We start from the raw sequence: 22,451 nt of genomic DNA, 5'->3' as shown, positions 1-22,451 counted from the left end.
TATCTATCTATCTATCTATCTATCTATCTATCTATCTATCTATCTATCTATCTATCTATCGTTATCATCTACCTATCTATCCATCTATCTATCCATCTATCTACCCAACCATCCATCCATCCATCCATCCATCCATCCATCCATCCATCCATCTACCTATTTATACTTGTGGATCAATAGGTCTCACTAGGTAGTTTAGACTTAGACTCACAGTGGACCTTGAGCTTGGAATCTTCCCTGTCCAACCTCTTGAGTGCTGGGACCCAGATGTGCACCACCATGCCCAACAGGAAGTGATTTTTCAAATAGCCAAATAGCTTGAATCCAGACCTAAGCTCCTCTCCACACATGTCCCTTTTTTAAGATTAAAATATATATATTAGTTTTTATTCACCTGGGGCATATTTAATTCCATATCCCTTGCTTCTTTTCAACTACATATGTCAGAGATAGACCCATATTTCACTGGGTGTTATAAGAAAAACTGTCATTTCCTGCCTTCTCTTCTCTACCACCTGGTCCCATTTCACATTGTGACACCAGAAGCCCCTGCATAAAATGCAGCTCCTGGGCTTTGCTCCCACCCACATTGACCTAGTAGTCTATAGAATAATTCTGGAAACTGCACTGTAACTCATGCTTCCTTGATTCTGAAACCAGTGGTTAGATGCTCAACTTAGTGGAAATATTCTCTCCATCTGCTCCCTATGTAGAAGGATCTGACGGAGAGATGGGGGCTCCTGGCTAGAGTGCCTGGTTTTAGCTTAATCCGATGCCAGTGCAGTGCACATGAGAGTTGATAGTGAGGTGCCTGTCACCATAGGCGAGTGCAAAGGACTAGGCAGAGGAGAAGCTCCATGCAGGTGGGCACCACAGCTCACCAAGCTCTCTGCAGTGCCTGTGTCCAGGAGCTTCTCATCCTTGGTGCTCAGTTAACTGCTGGCTGAATGAAGGAATGAATAGAGCTATTCATCCAGAAGCACAAACACTGGCTTGAGGATGCAATCGACCTAGAGAGAGAAACGAGGAGCAAGATATTTAAAAGTTAAGGAAAAGCCAAGTTTAAAGTAAGGATCACACAAAATGGAGACTTAGTTACCCCTAGTGCTCTCTGAATCAGTCTGTGCTAGAATGCGCACGGGCTTTCAAAAGCCTTCATTTTATTTAATTCCCTTTGCAACCTTAGGAAATTATGATTAAATTCCTGTTTCATAGATAAGAGAAAGGAAGTCCAGAGAGATGAAAGGAGTGCCCAAGGTTGCACTGCTAAGCCATCATGTCGGATGGAAGTTCCAGGGCTCCTTTTATAAGAAAGGGGATGGCTATGAACACATTGGCAAACTTAGAAACAACCCTCTATAGCTCCCTTATTTAAGTTCAAGGAGATAATACATTCTGCCACCTTTGACTCTGTGATTGGCACTTGGAGAAACTTGTTGCTTTGAGTTCACATAATGGAATTATAGTGTCTAGCCTCAGGCCTTATCAGCTTCTGGCATTTAAGGAAATAAGGGAGCAGCCTTGACTGCAAGCCCCAAGGGGAAATCTCCCATTTGCTGCAGAGAGAAGCCATTGTATGACTTTACTTCAGGAGACCTCCTAACAAAGGTCTATTCACCCCAGATAGGGGACCAACAATAGGCCAAAGAAATGATTTTACCCAAGCTCAGGATGATGAACCAGTATGCTTACTGGGTTAACTAACGGGAGCATATATGACATATTTCTTACAGTAATGAGGCTGATCCCCCAAGGATGTATCACCAAAAAGTCATACCTAACATGAATAATAACCCCCCAAAAGTTGCATAGATGGATCCCCTGCTTCAGTCTCCTACCCCCTGTTCACTTGAGCACCGTCCTTGGCTCCGTGTAACTAGGTGGGGCGGTATTATGCAATTCTGAGTGTGGAAAGGCAGGGGGGAGTCAATGGTTGTAGTGTCTCCTGAGGGTTTTATGTTCTGCTGCTCACTCCTGTGAGGGAATCTAGTAAGCCTGCTGTTGTGAGGGACTCCTGTCAATAACCACAGTAACACTGCTTTCAACATGGTGACACATATGAGTCAGTCAGAAGTCATGTGCTGGGCTTCCCCTAGGCCAGTGGTTCTCAACCTTCCTAATACTGTATCCCCTTAATGCAGTTTCTCATGTTGTGGAGACCCTCAACCATAAAATTATTTTCATAACTGTAACTTTGCTACTGTTATGAATTACTATGTAAATATTTGATATGTAGATGGTCTTAGGTGACCCCTGTGGACACTCACCTCCAAAGGGGTCACAACCCACAGGTTGAGAATCACTGGACTAGATATTCTCTGAGAATTTGCTTCTCCTCATTCCATCCCAGACAAGCCAATAGCCTATGCTAGCCCTAGGAAAACAGGTGTGTTGGCCTATGTTCCTTAAGAATGTTAGCACAGACAGATGGTGTAGGCTGTCCAGTCCCAGGAGCACACCTTCGTTCATGATAGTACTGCACACAGCTTCCAGTGCTGCCCCATGTGATGTCGGACACATAAATTAGGGTGATACCATGTCAGCCAGACTGAGAAGACCTATCTAATGTGTCTCTCCCTCCTCTGCCCACCTCCAGGTCAAACACTGCTGAAGATAAGTTTGTGTTCTGCAATGGACTTGTCCTGCATCGACTTCAGTGCCTTCGTGGATTTGGGGAGTGGCTCGACTCCATTAAAGACTTTTCTTTAAATTTGCAGAGCCTGAACCTTGATATCCAAGCCTTAGCCTGCCTGTCAGCACTGAGTATGATCACAGGTAAGCTCCAGCTGCCGAAAGTGGGCGACCATGGTCCCCTTTCTCTTACCTGTGACCCGGTGGCTTCTGTGCCTCTTTATAGCTAACCACCAAGTTTGACACCTTTAAGCAAAGAAAGCATGTATCCATGTATCCACTTACTCTTAAGAGCTTCTAGGAAAGAGGATTGGTGCTATTTAGTTATTATCAGAACCCAATTCCTCTGGAGCCTGTTAGCAGTTGACTTGGCTACTTCAAGGCTATTTTTACAAAAGGTCTCCGGAAAGATCATCTTAACCAGCCTGCCATTCCTATGGACTTCTTCCCAGTTCCTGCGTAGAGATCTAAAGTGCATCAAAGTGCTACAGCATATGGAAGACAGCATCTTTTACTAATCCTGACTGGGAGAGAGTTGGGAAAAGTTGGTGTTTGTCGAAAAGTGAAAACAACTCAACTCCATGACTTTTTAAAAAGTTCAAAAACAGAAGTATAAAGTATAAAGTTTGTTCCCTTTCTAGAATTGAGGAGATAGCTCAAGTAGTGAAATACTTGCTTTGCAAGCCTAAGGGCCTGAATTCAATCTCCAGAACCTACACTGAAAAATGCTAGGTGTGATAACATGAGCTCATGATCCCAAAACTGAAGAGGTAGAACAGGATGACCCCTGCGGGCTTACTGGCCAGTCAGTCTCACTGAACTGGTGAGCTCCCAACTGAGTAGGTGGTATTCCTAAAGAAGATACCCAAGGATGTATACACAAACACACACACACACACACACACCATGAAAATACACATATAAAAGTGCTCAGTTTCTTTATTACTCTACTCTCTCATTACATGTCCATCATCCTGTCACCTGGAGGTGCTACTCTGGGCCCTCTTCACCCTTCATCCTTGCAGTTTCTTATTAAGTTGTATCTTCATCAGTGATCATCAGGGAACCTGGGGAGAAAGTGTCTTGAGGTGCAAGCTCCAGAAGGGGTTAACTGGATCTGAAGATTCCTCTTCTTTTGGGTCAAACCCAAGCCCAACTAGGCTGAGTGGCTGAGAGTCAACTTCAGACTGGATGTGCTCTTGGCTAGAGGAAGTATTTCCCAGATAGGTGATGCTGATTGTGCTCCTCAGCAAAGCTGGCCTCTGCTTTCTAACACAGCCTTGCTTTGCAGAAGCCAGTGGTTCTTAACCTGTAGATCAAAAACCCTTTGCGGGTTAAATGACCCTTTCACAGGGGTTGCCTAAGACCATCTTCATATTAGATATCTACATTATGATTCATAACAGTAGCAAACTTACAGTTATAAAGGAGCAATGAAAATAATTTTATGGTTGGAGGTCACAACAACATGAACTGTAGTAAAGGGCCGTGGTGTTAGGAAGATTGAGAACCACTGGCCTAAGCGCTAATTACCTGCATCTGCTTATGTCATCAGTGAGCCAAAGTTAGATGTGTCTGTGTGCCCCCAGAAGCCAGGCTGGTCATGTGCATGACTCTCTCCTCCTGGTCTTTGGTCCTGGGTAAGAAGCTCAGTTCTTCCTAGGGCTGTGGTAGTATTCCAAGGCTGTGAAACAAAAGCAAAGACAGCCTCAGACAGTGTGGATTCCACTGACAGGACCTTTTGATGTCATAGCAAAACACATAAAACAAATCGATGTTTAAGATTCAAGCACTTCAGCCAGGCAGTGGCGCACGCCTTTGATCCCAGCACTTGGGAGGCAGAGGCAGGCGGATTTCTGAGTTCAAGGCCAAGCCTGGTCTACACAGTGAGTTCCAGGACAGCCAGGGGTACACAGAGAAACCTTGTCTCAAAAAAAAAAAAAATCAAGCATTTTACTCCAAAGACTCTAATGAGACTAGCCCCAAGGTCACTTTGTCATTGAGCTCTTCAATTCCAATTCAGATCCACTTGGCATCTCTAGGACAGTTAGACAGCCAAAAACTGGAAAGTATAGAATGGGATTGAGTTACTTACAAAAGACACAATTTTTTGAGGGGGCTTTAACTTTCTGCAACTAAAACCAGTTCATTGCTGTATCACTGTGGGAATAGGAGTTGAGTATATATCCGGCGGTCTAGGTGCTGTCTCACATGTCACTGGGTTTTCAAAGATGATGACACGCCTGCCTGGAGGAGACAGGATGTGTAAATTAATCCACAGGATGCAGAGGGTTGAACAAAATGTAGAGATGCTGGAGAGGGGATCAAGTGTCAAGAGACCATAGGTTGGAGAGCAGAGAATGTTCGCAGGCCACTGTGGCAAGAAAAATAACTCTAAGCATAAATAAAAATCTACTGAAAATATGACTGACCTAAGTGTCACAAAGGAAACGGCTAAAAAGTCTAGTGTTGGGAGAAGCCACTAGACCTACAGAAAGAGTGTTGCAGGACACAGAATGTTTCCTCAGCCTTCCGCACCCAGTGAGGCAGGAGGGATCTGTCTTCAGATCAATGGAGAGCCGCGGAAAGCTTTGAACAAAGGGATGAGATGGCCAGACTTGCATTCTAGAATGATCTACAGTGACTGCTGTCTCTGAGCACAAAGTGGGTCAGGGAGGAGAGGAGGAAACAGCAAGTCATATAGCATAGGGCCTGCAGCTCACAGGAAGGCCTGGCTTATGAGGCCAGTTCTTGTTTTGTTTTGTGCTGTGGAGGTTAATGGGGTACCATTAACACGAGGGTACCAGGTGTTCCCAACCCAAAGAGTCCACATAGCATCCAGAGTAGAAATTAAGCAAGGGGTGCTCATCTCTGCAACCCATTTGTGCTGTGTTGTGATCAGAGCTGACCAACCCACTGGCCACTCAGGTAGCAACTACTGGAGGAAGAGGCGGTTCGGCATGGCAGGAAAAACATGGGTTTCTGGTGCTAGTAACCTCTTTATTAATCCGGAGTCTGGTATTTTGTTAGCAAGGGCTATTGAGTAGCACATCTGTCTTCTCTGCACTTCTGTTTGCTCATCCACAAAATGGGAATAATAGCATCCACTCCATGGGGTGGCAGTGTAGGTTGCAATAGACTGGGTTGATGATGAAGCCAAACTGAACTCTTGGCAGCCGTTAGCTCTCCTTGTGCCTCTCCTTGGAGTGGCATTGACAGAAGCTCCCTCAAGTTGGACTCAGACCTGTCCTTCTCTTTGGAAGTCATGAAGAAAAGTCGTGGTAGCTTTGTATAGCAATAAGAACTGAGCATGATGACTCACACCTATAATTCTAGCACACAGGAGACTAAGGCAGGGGGATCGTGAGTTCAAGGGTAGCTTGTCCTACAGGGTGAGTTCCAGACCAGACTGTCTCAAACAAAACAAGGCAGTATAGTGTGTTTGGCAACTATTTCCTTAGTCACATGGGCGACTCAAAGGACAGTGATCACAAAACAGTGAGGAAGACTGGATGGGCTGAGTGATTTGTATGTAGGTCTTTCTCACAGGACAGCTCCAATTCCTGCCTTCATTCCTGACAGCTTCTATAAAGCAAGCTGTCAGAGATGCTGCCGATATCACACAAGCAGAATTAGCCCTCCAACCTCACAAAACTCTTGGGATTTGGTGCCTGGGGAGGATCTGGGATGCATGAGAGCATTGGACAACAGAAGAAGAAAAATGCTTAGGAAGCATTCCCACTGTTGAGCATACCCACTATCAGTTGAGTGGACAGTCCCAAGGGTCTTGATGTCTCAGGATGCCTCACAGTCAGAAAGTGGTTGTGGAGCATCAGGCAAGCCCTAGGAAAATTCACTCAAAAAACTGTCTGTTCTGAAACCAGAAGAACTCTGTGAAAGAGAGGAGGAATTTTAGCCCATTACCCAGTCTTGCTTCCACAAGAAACCTTCAGAAATTGGATAGTGGTGGTAGTTTACCCAAACATGATGTCTCCCCCTAATTTATTTTTCTTCTTCGTCCCCTGAAGTACTGGGTGGTGAGATGGGACAGGAAGTAGTCTCTTTTTGATCATGCTCCCATCCTACAGTAACAGGGAGTTCCCCCACAGTTTGTGGTTTTCACATGTTTTCTGGGTCCCCAGTTCATCTGCCCTAACCATTGCCTCCTGTCAAAGCCACATCCCTGGAGCAATGTGAAGGTTTTGCTTCTTTGACATTGATGGGGTGCAGTGTGTTGTTATCAGCTTACAGTCCTCCAAACAGAAGGTTAGTATGGAGTTACCACTTTATAAAGTCCAGGCAGTGGGGCCTCTCCAGGCCAGGCTGTCAGTGCGCAGGAATGGGAAGGTGAGTTGGGTGCGTATTCCAATAACAGGAATTTTGTCGTCTACCAAGGTGTAATATATGGACCTCTATGCATGGTGGTTAGCGTTTTGGTTCTTTTGTTTTAATTTGGTTTGGTTTTTGGCTTTTTTTTTTTTTTTGAGACAGTGTCTCACTATGTAGCCCTGGCTGTGCCAGAACTCACTCTGTAGATCAGGCTGGCCTGGAACTCACAGAGATCTGTCTGCCTCTGCTTCCAGAGTTCTGGATTTAAAGGCACGAGCCACTATGTCGGGCAATGTTTAGGTTCTTAACAGGATAGATTCAGTGAAAGGAAGTCTGGGTAATTGCTACGTTATGGGGAATTAAGAACACTCAATGTACCGGTCAAGAGTAACTTCCCAAAGCAGTAGCATTTAGATGAAAAGGTTACTCTAAACCAAAGAAGCCAGAGATCCAGGGCATGGCCATAAAATACCCCAGCACAGTTGTGGGGAAATCATAGACGGTCAAATTACTTTCTTCATGTATTTAATCATATACATGACCAGAGCAGAAAGAGGAGAACATTTCTAAGAGTCCAGGCTGTGATTCCGAGTGACTTCCTCTTCTGAAGCAAACATGAAAGCAGAGGCAGGCATCTACTCTGGAAGACAGCATTGCTGCCTCCGGAGGCACCAGCTTCCACGTGGTTTCTGGGCTCTGGGAAAATGGAAGGGTTTTTCGGTGAAACAACTGACTCGTTGGGATATTTGCCTTGTGGCCTCATACTATGAACTAACCTTGAAGTATAAGCATGTATTTTCTAAACAGTGATCGATAGATAAGGAAATATGATCCCAAAGGTCCTTTGGAGCCAGATAGCAGAAGAAATTTTGATGCCTAAATGGAGGTTTGGTTTTTTTTTTTTTGAAAATTCCCCAAGGTGTTCTTTTCCAGACTCAAGTCTTCTGTCAGGTAGAACAACGAGTTCTTTCTCTTCTATTGTTTTTCCTGGTCTTATTGGAACATGACCTCTAAGATGGAGGCGGAAGAAAGGCAGATCTAGGGGCGGTGGCGAGATCAACACTTGGCTGATCCCTCACCCTGTCTTCCAGAGCTCCTCTGCTCGATTTGAATAGCTGGCTATTATGATTTCTTTATCAAATACAGCTATCAGCAATGTGGCAAGGGCAAGAAATTTGGCAGAATGCTATAGCTTGGAGAAGAAGGGGAGCAATTTCAGGATTTGGAGGTTAAAGGTGGGAGTTCAGGTCTTCATCTGGCCATACTTGGGCTATACTTTGGGGCCCAAACAAAAGTCTAAGGGCATGGGCAAATCCTATTAGTCTTTAAATTTACCTGTCTGGTGCACTACTGGTATTAATTGAACAGATGTATTGTAAATATCAGCAAGTCCTTCAAATTAGGAAAATCTAAATTATTTTTAGCCCACCATTGTTATTAGAAAATAGCCTGACTCCCTGAGAGATACAGAGTTTCAACTTAGATTAATCCAGCTGGTGTCTATAGGACTCTGACGCATGCCAGATGCATAGTCCCGTCCCCTTAAGGAAGCCATGGTCTTAGAGAGACAGAGAAGGCAGCTTTGTGCACCTCGACCTGACGTGTGGCTCCCTGACCAGTGTGGGTTCTGGGACTGCCCAGCAGTTGGCAGAGGACACATGGTTCAACAAGCGGCAGCAATGTGGCTTCCTAGAGAGAGAGGAGGGGCTCAAAGCAGGAAGTTCTGTTAGATGTTTGCTGTCTTAGAAACAGCCCATTTCTTTTCTTCCTCCTTGACTAGAACTGTGTCATCATCTCAACGTTGGCCAGTGTTCCAAGACCTGCTCAAAAAGCTGGCTTGGGGGGATGGGCTACTGCAGAATACTATTCATCCCTGTCTCTATCCACTGCTTTCTGCTCTAAGGATGAGATCCTGGTGCTTCTCTTAATCCACCAAGATGCAGAAGTGTGAACTGTAAAATAGCAAAAATTAGCTCAGTGGAAGAAACCAACATAAAACATAAAAGTTTCTTTGGGAGAGAGTTCTCATAGGCAAGACCATGTGAAAGTAAAGTAAGATGCCTTGGGGAATGAGGTTTACAGAGATGTGGTGAACGTAGGGTAGAGATGCTGCCTGGCAGCTTTGAGGGCAAGGACTCACTAGGGCTGAGCCTCTCCATCTGGCATACAGCATTGGACATAGTGTTAAGTTGCACATGCTAGTTATATGGGCTGGAGCAGGGCCTAAGGTTCTGGATTTCTCACAGGCCCCTAGGCCTTGTTGACACTGCTGGGATGTGAGCCACTCTTTGAGGAACAAGGGAACTTATTGTTAATCGAGATTCTCTGACATTAATAATAGGTAATATTTTTTTAGACCATATCTGGCACTGTGCCAAGAGTTTTACATGTGTGGTTTTAGTGTTGCTTAATAAATTTGGAAGTACCTGGGATGGATCACAGCAAGGAAGCCAGTCAAAGCAATTAAAACAACGTAGGCAGCAGATATTAAAGATCTTGTCCAGAGGAAATTGTCATTGAGAAAACACAGATGCAAGGAACACCACACAGAGAGTAACTAAAGTTTCTGGGATAGGACCCCAGGGAAGGAATCCCTAGAGGTTATTATGAGTTTGGGAGAAGGAAGATTTCTGTGCCATTAGCAAATGAGCTCAGAGCCATGGCTAACATGGAAGGTAATGAATTGAGTTTTTAAAACAGAGTATTTGCAAGTATCTATTAAGTGTCTACTATAGTCCAAGTGCCTGACATTATTCCAAGCACTTAGCATGTAAAGATCATTTAATTCTCACAGCAAGACAAGAGGCAACTGACACTTTTAGCCTGCCTTCACAAGTGTGGAAACGGACCCAAAGTCACCCAGCTAATAACTGACAGGGCTGAGAGATACGAAGAGGGGAGCTTCTGCCTGGGAAGTCTAGACGTTTATAAAGTTCTTTACTATTGTGAGCTTCTTAACAGCTCCCAGCTCATTCTTCTAATCTGAGTGACTTCCATGCTTAGTATTCATTTAATCATTTCTTAAGTGACTTTGGTCTTCCAACTTATAGACTCATCTATCAGATGTGTATTAGGTGTCATTGGTGTGCTAGGTTTGGTGCAAGAGATGGAACCACAGTAAGCAAATATAGGACACTTCTCCAGGAAGCTTAACCCTAAGGAAAGAGGCAGGCAATTGTCACATGAGTATCAGATTTCAAACTTGCTTGTCCTGCAAAGGGAGATCCTGCACTAGAAGAGAATCTGACCTAGACAAGGAGCCAAGGAGGAAGTTTCCTTGACAGAATATTGGATGTGAGATGAGTAGATCTTAACTGCCTGAGGGGGAAGTACATGAGCATAGCCTTGAGTGTCTCATTCTTTCACTCGGTCAATCCACCAGCTCTCTCTCCTCCCCTCGTCTTTCTTCCTCTCCTCCTGCCTCCTCCTCCTTCCTTCCAACTCCCTCCTGCCCTCTTCACACTTGGCAGAGCCTTCTGTGACATGGATATCTGATATGCTAATATGCTAATAGGAATCCAGACTAGTCTTTAGATGCCAACTACCCCACACGGTAGAGTGAGCTGTGTTCTTCATTGCTCTGACCCCACTGTCCACAGTACTGTCTGCCCCAGAGTAGGTACTTAATAAACATCTATTGGAAGAAGTAATTAGCCTCTAGTTAATTAGGTCCACAGAAAGTAGGAGGTTACTGAAGGAAGGCCAGTTCATCTCAGGATGAGGAGGAACTTTCTAACAGAGGCAGTCGATGGCAGATAGTCAGCTAGTGGTGAACGGAAGTTCTCAGATTTGGTTTGAAAGAAACTGACCGCTTGCTAATTTCAGCCCTAGGCAAGTGACTTAACTCTTTGAGTCTTCTTACATATTAATTAGAGAAAACATTTGACTTGCCTCATTCTGAGCTAAGTTAATCTAAGTAAAAGAGTATAACCTAAAGGCTATTAAATGAGTTCCATCCGCAGGTTAAAATGTCTGACCTGCCAGGCTAGGTGCAACCTGGCTCTGGGTCTGTAGTACCTTAAGTGGAGATTCTTCTCTTAGGTGGGAATTTAAACAAAGCAGATCAAATCCATTCCAATGTGCATGAACAATGTTTCTGATGTATGTCTAATACTTAACCATGACTATAAGAGTTCTGTTTTGACGTCTTGGAAACATAATACTGAAATGTAGGATTCTATAAAGATTATATAAACCTAATGCAAAAACGCTCCTTTGGTTAAATCATTGGAGGGGGTGACAATATTTTTTTTGTTGTTGTTGCTGCTGAGGATTCAACCCAGGGCATCATGCATGCTAGACGAGCACTCTACCACTGAGCTACCCGCCTCCTGCCCAGAAAAAAGCTTAATCTTCCATGTATAAATCTCTATGAAATGAGAAAATACCTGACTCCTTCTCTCCCTCTGTATTATGAACTCTGCATTTCAGCTCTGTCGCTGTTTGCCAGTCTGCAAGGGGTGGGGGAAGTTCCCTTCAACTGAATGTCAGTGATTAGAATTTTAAGGAATTTTAAATTGCTGAGAAGGTCCCAGACAGTCGGTGACTCCCTGGTGAACTGAAACCCTTGCTGGCTGCTGGCAGGAGTATACACAGAGACTGAATTTTATCTTAGCTCTTACGGAAAGCTAAAGAAGCCACAGAGCCTGTGAGTGTTCACAACAACAAAGACAGGGTGAGGTGCCTTTGGCTCCTAACAGGAGTGTCTATGAATTCCTCAAGGAATTCCAGGCCTGGTTGATCCAGCTGGCAGGAGGTATCGATCTCCACTTCAATTCACTGAATAAATAATGGTTGCCATAGTTATTGAGCAGCCGCCACTGGCTGGAGAGCAGAGAAAACTCCATGCTCCCTTCTGTGAGTTTGGCCAAGAGAAAGTCTAGCTCTAAGGTCCCACAATCAATCGACACCCCCGCCCCCAACCACCACATCACCCTGACAAACTGCTCAGTTTCTTCATCCTGATAATGAGCATGGAATCTCGGATGCTCTGTGAGGCAGGAGGTCCTGGAAGGGTGGGAAGACCTCAGTTACTGGACTGGCGTTTGATTGTGAGAGATACCTCCTCTCCCCAACTTGTAAATCAGATTCAATGTATCTCAGTGCTAATAGAATTAAACATCGGCAAGTTAGTGCTTGTCGTGTTGTCCATATGACAGGACTTCATGAGGAACCATCTCCCATCTTGTTCTGTTTTAACAGTATTCTCCAAAATAGCACTAACCCAGACATTTTAAAAGAAAGGTAAAAGAGCCATCCAGTTATCTCACAAATATTTTCATCCTTTTTGTAAGGAAAAGAAAATACACTTCTTTATAGTATGTGTATGTGTGCGTTTGTACACATTCCACAGTGCAATTCTGGAGGTCAAGGAAGACAGCATGGGAGAATCCATTTCTCTCCCTCTACCACGTGGAGACCAGGGACTAAACTCAAATCATCAGGCCAGGCAGTGAAAACCCTTACCTGCTCAGCCATCTCACCAGCCACAGATTTTTATTATTATTTTTGCATAAATGAGATCATAGCCTGGGGGCTATTTAAAACTCTCTTCTTCATTTACTGTTACTGGTATTTTTCTATATTGTTTAATAATCTTCATACTTACCTCCGATAGCGTCAGGATCTTCCACTGTATGGACATGTTACTATTTACTGAATAGTCTCCCTGTTCCTCATCTCTGCTCCTCTTGCCAGTGCTTGCTTTGTTTGGGTTCTTGGGTGTAGGGTGGTAACAGAGAAATGTTGTGCCCAATGCTCTCATACATACAGGGTTGTTGTTTTTGTTTTCTTTGACTTTCTTCTTTGGAAAAATTCCTAGGAATTGTGGTAGCTTGGTCAGAGGCTATGAACATTTTTATACCTTTTGAGTTTACTGTCAAACTTGCCACCTGATTCTATGCTGTGAGAAGAACTAAAACTTTCAGCAGCTCACCACCACAAGCAAGATTTCTCAAGGTTCATTCTTAGCCTTCAGCATTGGGGTTTTGCATCTAGTAACAATAAACCAAGTAGGCAAGTTTGCACCTGGCTAACCAGGTAATAGTGTCCTAGTGCAAGCAAAGTCAAGAGCTGCCAAACTTGGGGATACCGAGACTCTGCTTCTGTTTAGTCTTGCAGCTGCCACCCATTCACCAAGAGCCAGCCACTGTCTCAGGTGCTGACTATCCTGGTGTGTGGCACTCTACAGTTGGTATCAGTAATATCATCTTAGTTGGAGGACATCTTTATAACGATCACACTTTTCTGTCAATTCACTGTCTGACATTTAAGATGAACAAGAAGAATAGGACTAAGACCTGTGTGTTTTCCATCCTCCTAGGAAGACACTGAGTCTTGAAGAGATTGGGTTTCAGGCAAAGTGCAGAGGCAGAGTTGGGTTCAATTCCAAACCCTGGGCTTCTTTTTCTACAAAACACTTCATTACACCAGAAACCTGCAAGTCATAATTCACTGAGACACTGGGAGCCCTTTCCATGATGTACTTAAATAAATTTTAACCCAACAGCTCTGGAAGGGGCATTAGGAGCCTTTGAATCCAGCCTCCTCTCTTAATAAGGCCTTAGTGAGGAAAGCACTTACCCCAAGTCATACCTGCTACACACACTGTGAGAACACATGTCTCCTGCTTTGCAGACCTCTGTTATTTGGAACAAGAAAGAAAATTTGTCCTAGTAGTTGTTGTCTTTAGCTTTTGCTTCGGGGAAATAACTTTTCTAACAAAACCTATGACTAAAACATCTAAATCTAGGAGAGGTTAGAAGCTAATGTTTGATCACTGTTAGAAAGATACCTTCTACCACACACACAAACACACACACACACACACACACATACCAACACAGAAGTGAATAAACATGGTTTTTAGATATAAATATACCAATAGAAGAAAACTAGGACTAAAGGAGACCCCGCTCTTCCCTTAGAAAAGAGGGCCTCCTTTACGCCAGCTGTAAAAGTCACTTGTGTGGGATGTCAGGCTCCTGTGTCATAGTGAGACCCAGCAGTGTTTTCTGTATACTTTTGTGGAATTAAGAGGTACCTTCCATGTCTTGATAAATGCCTGCCCCATGTCTTCCCAGACCTCCTTCTCTCTGCTGTGACTTTTCCTTATCTGCCTTAGGAGGACCTGTGTGTTTTGTAGAGTTCCAGGCATAGGTCAATGGGTGTTCTAAGGAAAAAAAACAAAACACAGGAAGGAAAAGTGGCTCTTCTCAACACTGGCTAGCACGAAAATGTAGGAACACACTTAAGATCAGGTGCTAAGAGGCTCACATCAGTGGCTCCCTCTCCAGTTTGGGACAGAAACATTAATTCACTTTCCTGTACAAAGCCAAGCAGGCAAGACTGGCTGACTAGCCAGCACTAGATCCTCCTGCTTCTGCCTCCCCATGCTGGAATTACAAACGTGTGCCACCACATCTGGTGGGTTGGGGGGAATTAAAAGCAGGTCCTGACCGAGTTTCTAACGCTGTAAAATACCTAACCCCTCTGACAGCAAAGGAGAGAGACCTTAATTAGGACATCTAATGCCTTTGACCTGCCCTGAAACTTACCAACTTCTCTCTGTCCTTCTACAGAGCGACATGGGTTAAAAGAACCAAAGAGAGTGGAGGAGCTATGCAACAAGATCACAAGCAGCTTGAAGGACCACCAGAGGAAGGGACAGGCTCTGGAGCCCTCGGAGCCCAAGGTCCTGCGCGCACTGGTGGAACTGAGGAAGATCTGTACCCAGGGCCTCCAGCGCATCTTCTACCTGAAGCTGGAGGACTTGGTGTCCCCACCTTCTGTCATTGACAAGCTCTTCCTTGATACCCTGCCTTTCTGAGCAAGGGAAGCCTGAGCAGAGAGCTACTTGCTCTGCTAGCAGCTAACCATTAAGTGAGCAAAAGGATGGGTTTGAACACCTGTCATGCTGTCCTTCCTTCGGGGGAAAAGCAGCTCCCATAGAAAGCAAAGACTTTTTTTTTTTTCCTGGCACCTTTCCTTACAACCTAAAGCCAGAAACCTTGCAGAGTATTGTGCTGGGGTTGTGTTTTATATTTAGGCTTTGGTGGGTGGGTTGGGAAGGGGTAAATAGTTCATGAGGCTTTTCTAAGAAATTGCTGACAAAGCACTTTTGGATGATGCTATCCCAGCAGTTGGGTGGGAAGAAAGGATAATATAACTGTTTTAAAAACTCTTTCTGGGGAATATGATTATGGTTGCTTTGTATTTAAAAAATAAGAACAGCCAAGGGCTGTTCACCAGGGTAGGGCTGTGTCTTAAGACTGATCCCTTTAGGATATACTTCCTATGTCAAGGGTACATATGTGGTGCAAATGAGGCAGAAAATTCCCTTTTCTTCATTTCTTTCTTCTTCTTCTTCTAAAAAAGGGCAAATGATGGAAGATTATCTACAAATCAGACTTAGCAAAATGATAATGGCTATTTGCTTCCATATACAAGTGCAATTTTTTAGAGTGCTGTCTTACTAAGTCTTGTTTGTGAACTCTCCCTTATTTTATATGAAAATAAGAAGGAGGCAGTCATGTTATCAAATGGCACGCTCATTTTCCTAGCTAAGGCTTGATCCTCCTGCCCTGTAGAACCCTTTGGAGGTGTGGCCCTTCTAAGACTTTCAGGCCATTCTTGATGGAATTCGACCCCTGATGACTATCCAGCCGTCCTGAAGGGGGATCAGGTTATAAAATGGATTGCATACAACTGTCTTCGCTGTGTTTTGTCAACCTGGACAGAGTTCTCTAAACCTGCTTCAGTTGTAGCAAGTTCCTGATTCATCCATTCAGAAGTTCAAGGAGCACTGGGTGACTCAATCAAGTGTTAACCCTAGGAGAACAAGCAAATAAGTAGGAACTGGGTCATACAGGGTAAGCACCAGAGATGATAAGGATTTATATATATATATATATATATATAACATTTAATTTTTGTTATTGGTTAGAGACAATTTTGGAAAGCAAGAGAATCATCTTTAAAAAAAAAGAAGAAAAGATAGTATTAATGTGAGTACTAGAGAAGATTAGTGGGTTGCGGTCCAACATTCCGTGTTTGTGCCCCCTTTTATATGTTTCTACTGTTGATGCCATATTATTATGAGATAATTTGTTGCATAGTGTCCTTATTTGTATGAACATTTGTATGCACGTTATATTGTAATAGCTTTGCCTGTATTTATTGCAAGACCACCAGCTCCTGGAGGCTGAGTTACAGAATAATCAAATGAGGTGTTCGTGGTGACTTGGATACACCAATTAGAAATTAAATAAGCATATATATATATATATATAAACATAGCAGGTTACATATATATTTATAATGTGTCTTTTTATTAACCATTTGTACAATAAATGTCACTTCCCATGCAGTTACTTTCCCCTTCATTTGCAGTGACCTTTAAGGCAGCACTGTTTAGCACTTTGATATGAAATTTTTGCTTATGTTTTGCTAAATTCAAATAATGTTTGAAGATTTTAAGGTCTAAAAGTCTTTATATTATATACTCTGTGTTAAGTCAAGATACTTTTGGCCATTTTGCTAAGACTCAAAACTTTGAATGTCAAACTGATGTCACAGTAGCTTTTGTTAGCTTTTAATCATTTTTGCTTTAGTCTTTTTAAAAAATAATAACAACTATACTGTTTATATTGTCATTAAATTATACAATCAAACAAATGCCAAATGAATTGCCTAATTGCTGCAAAGTGTAACCCAGATAACAAATCATATCCTCTCTTTTTTTTTTTTTGCAACCCATTCAGATATTTGATCTTGTGTTTTGCTTATATAAGTTTTTATGAAATATATTACTTTCCTATCAAGATGACAGGGCTTGGAATGTTGAGATTTTTTGAACCTCAGACTTGGAAGGGTCCTGGCTCATCATCTGATCGGATCTCCTGAAATTCACAAAGGAGAAAACTGGGGACCCATTGCAGGGCAAACAGCTAGCAACAGAATTAAGACTCAGACTTAATTCATCTTCCCTTAGTCTCTCACATCTTACTGCATCTATAGGAAAATAGTCACTCACACTAACATTTTACCTGCAGACAGCCTTGAGTAAAGTAGTACTTTGGCATTAATTTGTTGAGCTTATATGCAAACATAATAAACATTATTAAATATCAGGAAAGCTAACATTTCACATGAAATCGCTTCAGACCAAATTCAATTTGAATTTGAATAAATTAGAAGTACTGAGCGTACATAACCTTCTTGTGCACCTTGAGTATTGGAAAGTTAATCCTTGGGTTTTGTTTTGTTTTTTTCCCTGTCTGAAAGGCAAAGCAAAACAGCAGCACGGTGCTCTGGGAAATGCTGTTCCCCATTTTGTCCTCACACCCACAGATTGAAGGGAAAGGACTGTCTAATCGTCTATCTGCTGGTTTGAAGAATGATGAAGCTGTTTCAGTTAAGGGCCAGACACTAGTGCTGAAAGGAAAGACTATACAGCCAGTATTCTTCTGTCTTCCATAGTTATCACAACTATGAGAGCCTCTTAGGTCATCATTTTTAAATGTTGACACCCAAGTGTACCCAGAGTGGATGGCACACTAGCTCTGCAGAGGACAAGCATTAATGCAGGTGATTCCTGCCCCTGAAGGGAGTGCTGTCACAGTGTGAACCTGCTCTCAGTGGGAAATGGGAATCCACTTGCTGTTCTTGGAGAGTGCCTTGCTTTTGTTTCAAATGGCCGAGTCTCCCAAGCCCTTCTCCTCTAACAGCATTGCTTTTTAGTAAGTGTGTGTTAACCTGTGGTTTGAAAGAAATGCTCTTGTACATTAACAATGTAAATTTAAATGATTAAATTAAATTACATTTTACCAATGGCTACTGGTGTGTTGAATGAGCATGCTTCCTTTAACAGCTTTCTCTTAATCGGTATAGTGAGATTTACTGTGAAGTCTTTAAATGCATCCACAAATGGATTTTTTTAAAGGCTTAGTGATGCTGCAAAGTTAATAGATATTCTGAATCGGGAATAGATTAAACCTCAGCGATTGGGAAGAAGGACGCTCTAAATTCAATAACCGTTTATTGACTGTTTCCTGGGGGCAAGGCATGCTGGGTGGGCCTAGAAAACACACACACACACACACAAATGCATTGTGAAACTCCATTTCTTGTCCAACTACAGATAATGTGGATGGAGCTAAGCATTTGTTAGCTAGTCTCAGAGGCAAGGAGGGATCATTTTTGGACCAGAATGATACTGTCTATGAACCCAAAATTATGAGAATTGAGGCTGTGGTTCTCCAAGACTGAGCAGTGAGCACAGCACCATCCTCACCCACTCTTCCTGGTCCATTCCACTCCTGCCTGGATCAGAAACCCCTTCTTTGTGAAGGCCACAGACACCGTTTTGATTCAAATTCATTCCAAAACCTCACAGTCTCAGCACAGTATGTCTTATTGTGTGTTGATACCTTGAAAGGAGAAATGTTAGGATTGTCCTAAGGCAGTTAACCATTTTCTAAAGAAGTTGGGTATTTTCTGTGACATCTAAATCCAGTGAGAGGCTTAGGAGCCAGCAGACTCATTAACTCAACTAAGAATATGCTTAGTAAGAAATGAAAGAAAGATATAGCAGCTTTCCATCTGTATATGAATTAAAATAAATGGTAAGCCAAAAGCAATACCAACAACAACAATAAATAAATAAATAAATAAATAAATAAATAAATAAAGCAAGCCCTTTTTTAGAGACCATAGGGACAAAGGCCTGGTTTTACTTGAAAGGGACAGGAAACCAGAAATAAATAAAACAGATTTGCCTGTAGCTGGAATTTTATAAATGTACAAGAATGAACACAGACAGCTCATTGTTGACTTTTTTCCCTTGTAGAAAATGCACATTACATGAAAGCATCACCATTTTAACTACACTGTTCAATAGTGTTAAGTACATTTACTCTGAGCAAGGAGTTTTCTTGCAATGCTGGAAACTATACTCATTAAGCACCTGCGAGCCTTCTCTGCTTTTGTAAATTTGACCACAGTGTGTTTGTTCCTTTCTGTCTTGCTGATTTCACTTAACATGATGCAGCATGTGCCAGAATATATTTCTTTTCTACGGCTAAATTCTCCATTGTAAGGCATAGTCTACATTTTGCTTAGTCATGCCTCTACTGGTATATTCTGGAACCCACTCTCTGGCTAAGGTGAACAACTGTGCTGTGAACAGAGGAGTCCAGATGTCCTCACACCCTGCATTCTCCTTTCTGGCTAATTGTTGGCTTCTGGGTTTAAGTAGGATTTAAATGTTTTCCAAGGACAGTCTTGATTATATGTGCATTTTGTTATTGTTTTGGTTTTAGTGGCTTGGGGTTTTTGTGTTTTGTTTGCTTTCATTTTGCCTTAACTACTGATTTCAGGGGATCCTCCCCCAGTTGCTTCTTTCAAAAGAGATCTGAAATTTTCTCCCTAATCATGAATATTGACAAACCTTTGTTCTAGAGTCAGAGTAACAATTGAAAGAAACCTAAAATCTGAGAGGCTTTCTGTGGTGGTCCAGATGCTTGTCTGTGAAAAAGCCCTTAGCCCATTGAAAGATTCCAAGTGTCAAAGGAAGATTCTGCAGTTCTGTTGTTTGACAGCCTTACAGTGGATAGAGTTCTTCAGGAAATGAACCTTCCTCGGGATTGCCCCTAAATTGCTCAATGACACTAATGAGGATGCTATGACTCCTGTTGCTACAGGATGCCCTCCCAACCTTATTTATTGCCCCCACATCTGTATCAGGCCCATTCTGTGTGTCATCAGAATCAAGGAATCATGACCCATTTCTGTCACCTCTTATGATGTGCCCACTCCTCATACTGCCAGGGGTATTTGATTTTCAGGGAAGAAAAGAGAGATCTAACATTGATTAATTGCCTACTGTTTACACCAGATACTCCAGCAAGCCCACTTAACCATGGCACCATCTAATGCTTAGTATTTCTCAGACAGTGTGGTTTCCCTCAGTCTAAAAGGGAGGAAGGAGTCTGGGAGAGGTTAAAGCTGTAACCCAAGATTCCATAGAGAGCACATGGGATTTGAATGCAGGCGGGTATTTCCCTACCACCCCTCACTGGCTTCTGGAATTCAATAACCACCTGATCTTGCCTTGAACGGAAGCCATGTAACCCCAGTTCCTTGCTCATCAACAAATGGTAGTTCCATCACAGGGCCACAGCCCCAGTCCAATACACCAGTGGTTCTTAGCTTTCCCAATGCTGCAACACTTTAATACAGTTTCTCCTGTTGTGGTGACCCTCAACCATAAAATTATTTTGGTTGCTACTTCATAGCTGTAAAATTTGCTACTGTTATGAATCATAATGTAAATATTTTTGGAAATAGAGGTTTGTCAAAGGGTTCACAACCCACAGGTTGAGAACTATGGCAATACACATTTGTCCTTCCTTCTCTACTAACTCCTCAAACTGCTGGGTTCTCTCAGGGTCCTGGCCATGCTGCCCCCACAGTTCTCAAGCCTTGTCTCTTGCTAACCCCAGGCCTGATGGACTGAATAAGGACCTGGAGCTGCCTTCATGTATTCCCTTTGGGTGCTTCTCTTGAAATACCAGTTTTTCCTCTCCTCAGAGCAGATTCCTACTCTGAGATCTTATGGGAAATTAAAATAATATAAAATTGAAAATTAATAACTGATTAAAAAGTCAAGTATTTCACATATACAGAATTTATTTAAGAGCCCCCAAGTAACTAAAATACATTATACATACAGAAAGAATATCATAATAAATATCTCTGAACCACCAACACAAGAACATTTGGGATTCCCTGGCATCCAGTTAAATTTTCTTTCCTCCCTCATATTCTGAATATTGGATTACCATTAGCTATGATATGTATGGCTTAAGTATTGTGAGTATATAACCAGTCTTCTGAAACTAGTTTTTCCTTGGGTCAAAACTATATTTGAGATTAATTTGCTATAATTTCTCTATTCATCTGGCTTCAGCCAATGCATTATTTTCAGGCTCTTGCTCTAAGTTCGTGTTGTGGCATTTTTATATACCTCTCCTCATGAGCACAGGCAGGAATTCCTCCAGGTTTTGAAAGTGCAATCCAGCCACCAGCAGCATCAGCCTTCTCTGAGGCAGTGACATTCTAGAAATGTGGTTTTTGACTCTCATCATAAACCACATCAGCAACTTTGGCAAGAGAAGAGCCTACTAGATTCTATCTTCCCCAGCACCTGAATCTGTCACAATATCTTATAATTATTAATCTGATAGTTCCAAAATAACATCTTATGGTGTTTTATATCTATTCTTTTTAATGAATAAACTTCATCTGCTCAAAACAATGCATGCCCCTTACCTTTCAGAACCAGCTAACGAGTCTCTCATTTCCCATTTTTTTCTACTTCCATCTTGAAGACTAGAAATGTCAGTACTATATTCACATGCCATAGCATCTTCTAGATAGCATTTGAGACAGCACAACTGTAACCAGGCCCAGAGATGGCTCTGTATGGAAATATCAACTTGGAGGAGAGTCAAGGACACTATCACCATAGGCGGTATCTTAGGACAGTTTATAAATAAATGAAAGGCTGGTACTGGAGCCTGTCAGATTTGTATTGTAACCCATATGTTAGCTAAGGCCTTTTTCTCCCTAGGATCTAGAAGAGATTATTTTAAACTCTGTTCTACAAATAGGAAGGTCCAAAGACCTCCTCAAGATAGCTACAAATTCTGCCCATTTTGTACCAGCTCTGGCTTCAGGCTCCTGCTTCTGATTCATCCACTCTGTTCGTGGCTCTTCTTGCTCTTTTACTGGCATTGCATCTGTTTCTTGTGCTGCTCTAGAAGAAGAACTGAGATCTCTCACATAAGTACCACTCACGAATTATTGATAAGACTTTATCAAATTCTAGAAACCTATCTAAAGAGACAGTTGGTGCTTTTTTTTTTTTTTTTTTTGCCTTTTCTTCTCCATCCTTACATCAGGACTGTGGATGCCACCTTAGATGAGGAAGACAAAGGTCCCACCTATAGACCATAGAGAAGTGAGCTGATAGGGATTGAGTCCCTGAAGGTTCTGTGAACAAGTCCATTGGCTGTGGGTAACTGATCAATAGACTTTCTGGGAGAGGAAAATGCCTCTGAGGTAAACCACTGTATTGGAGCCGAACTATATCCCAAACAGAACACACAGAATACAACAAAAATGTTTGTGTAGAAGACTGTTGGAAAAGATTCAGGAGCGAGGACAGTGGCTCAGTATGAGTCACTCATGTTTGGAAGATACTAAAAATAAACCACCAAGATTTCTGTTCTTGTTTGCTTTCTGATGCTGTGAATAAACAATGACCAAAAACACCTTGGGGAGGAAAGCACTTATCTGGCCTATACTTGCATATCGCAGTCCAGTATTGAAAGACGTCAGGAGCAGGGATATGGAGGCAAGAACCATGGTGGAATGCTGTTTTGTGGCTCTCTCTCTCTCTCTCTCTCTCTCTCTCTCTCTCTCTCTCT

The 22,451-nt window shown here is 42.6% G+C and overlaps 1 protein-coding gene across 3 annotated transcripts in view; it reads left to right on the top strand.

The window, feature by feature from the left end:
* Positions 1-17,792, top strand: part of Nr4a3 (nuclear receptor subfamily 4 group A member 3) — a 41,058-nt gene extending 23,266 nt beyond the window's left edge. The window contains exons 7-9 of one of the 3 annotated variants that reach the window (XR_003711788.1): positions 2,597-2,775; positions 14,541-15,830; positions 17,245-17,792. Coding sequence is in view for 2 of the 3 variants with exons in the window: in XM_028770295.1 (XP_028626128.1) it covers positions 2,597-2,775; positions 14,541-14,788 (427 nt within the window). In the remaining variant the exon portion in view is untranslated. Of the gene's footprint in view, positions 1-2,596; positions 2,776-14,540 lie in introns of all 3 variants that reach the window. The other 2 variants (XM_028770295.1, XM_028770296.1) reach the window with 2 other exon arrangements.
* The last annotated feature ends 4,659 nt before the right edge of the window (positions 17,793-22,451 follow it).

The sequence above is a fragment of the Grammomys surdaster genome, unplaced genomic scaffold, assembly GCF_004785775.1.
Source record: "Grammomys surdaster isolate TR1022 unplaced genomic scaffold, NIH_TR_1.0 199, whole genome shotgun sequence".
Classification (NCBI taxonomy): Eukaryota; Metazoa; Chordata; class Mammalia; order Rodentia; family Muridae; genus Grammomys; species Grammomys surdaster.
This window is presented reverse-complemented; position numbering and strand designations above follow the sequence as displayed.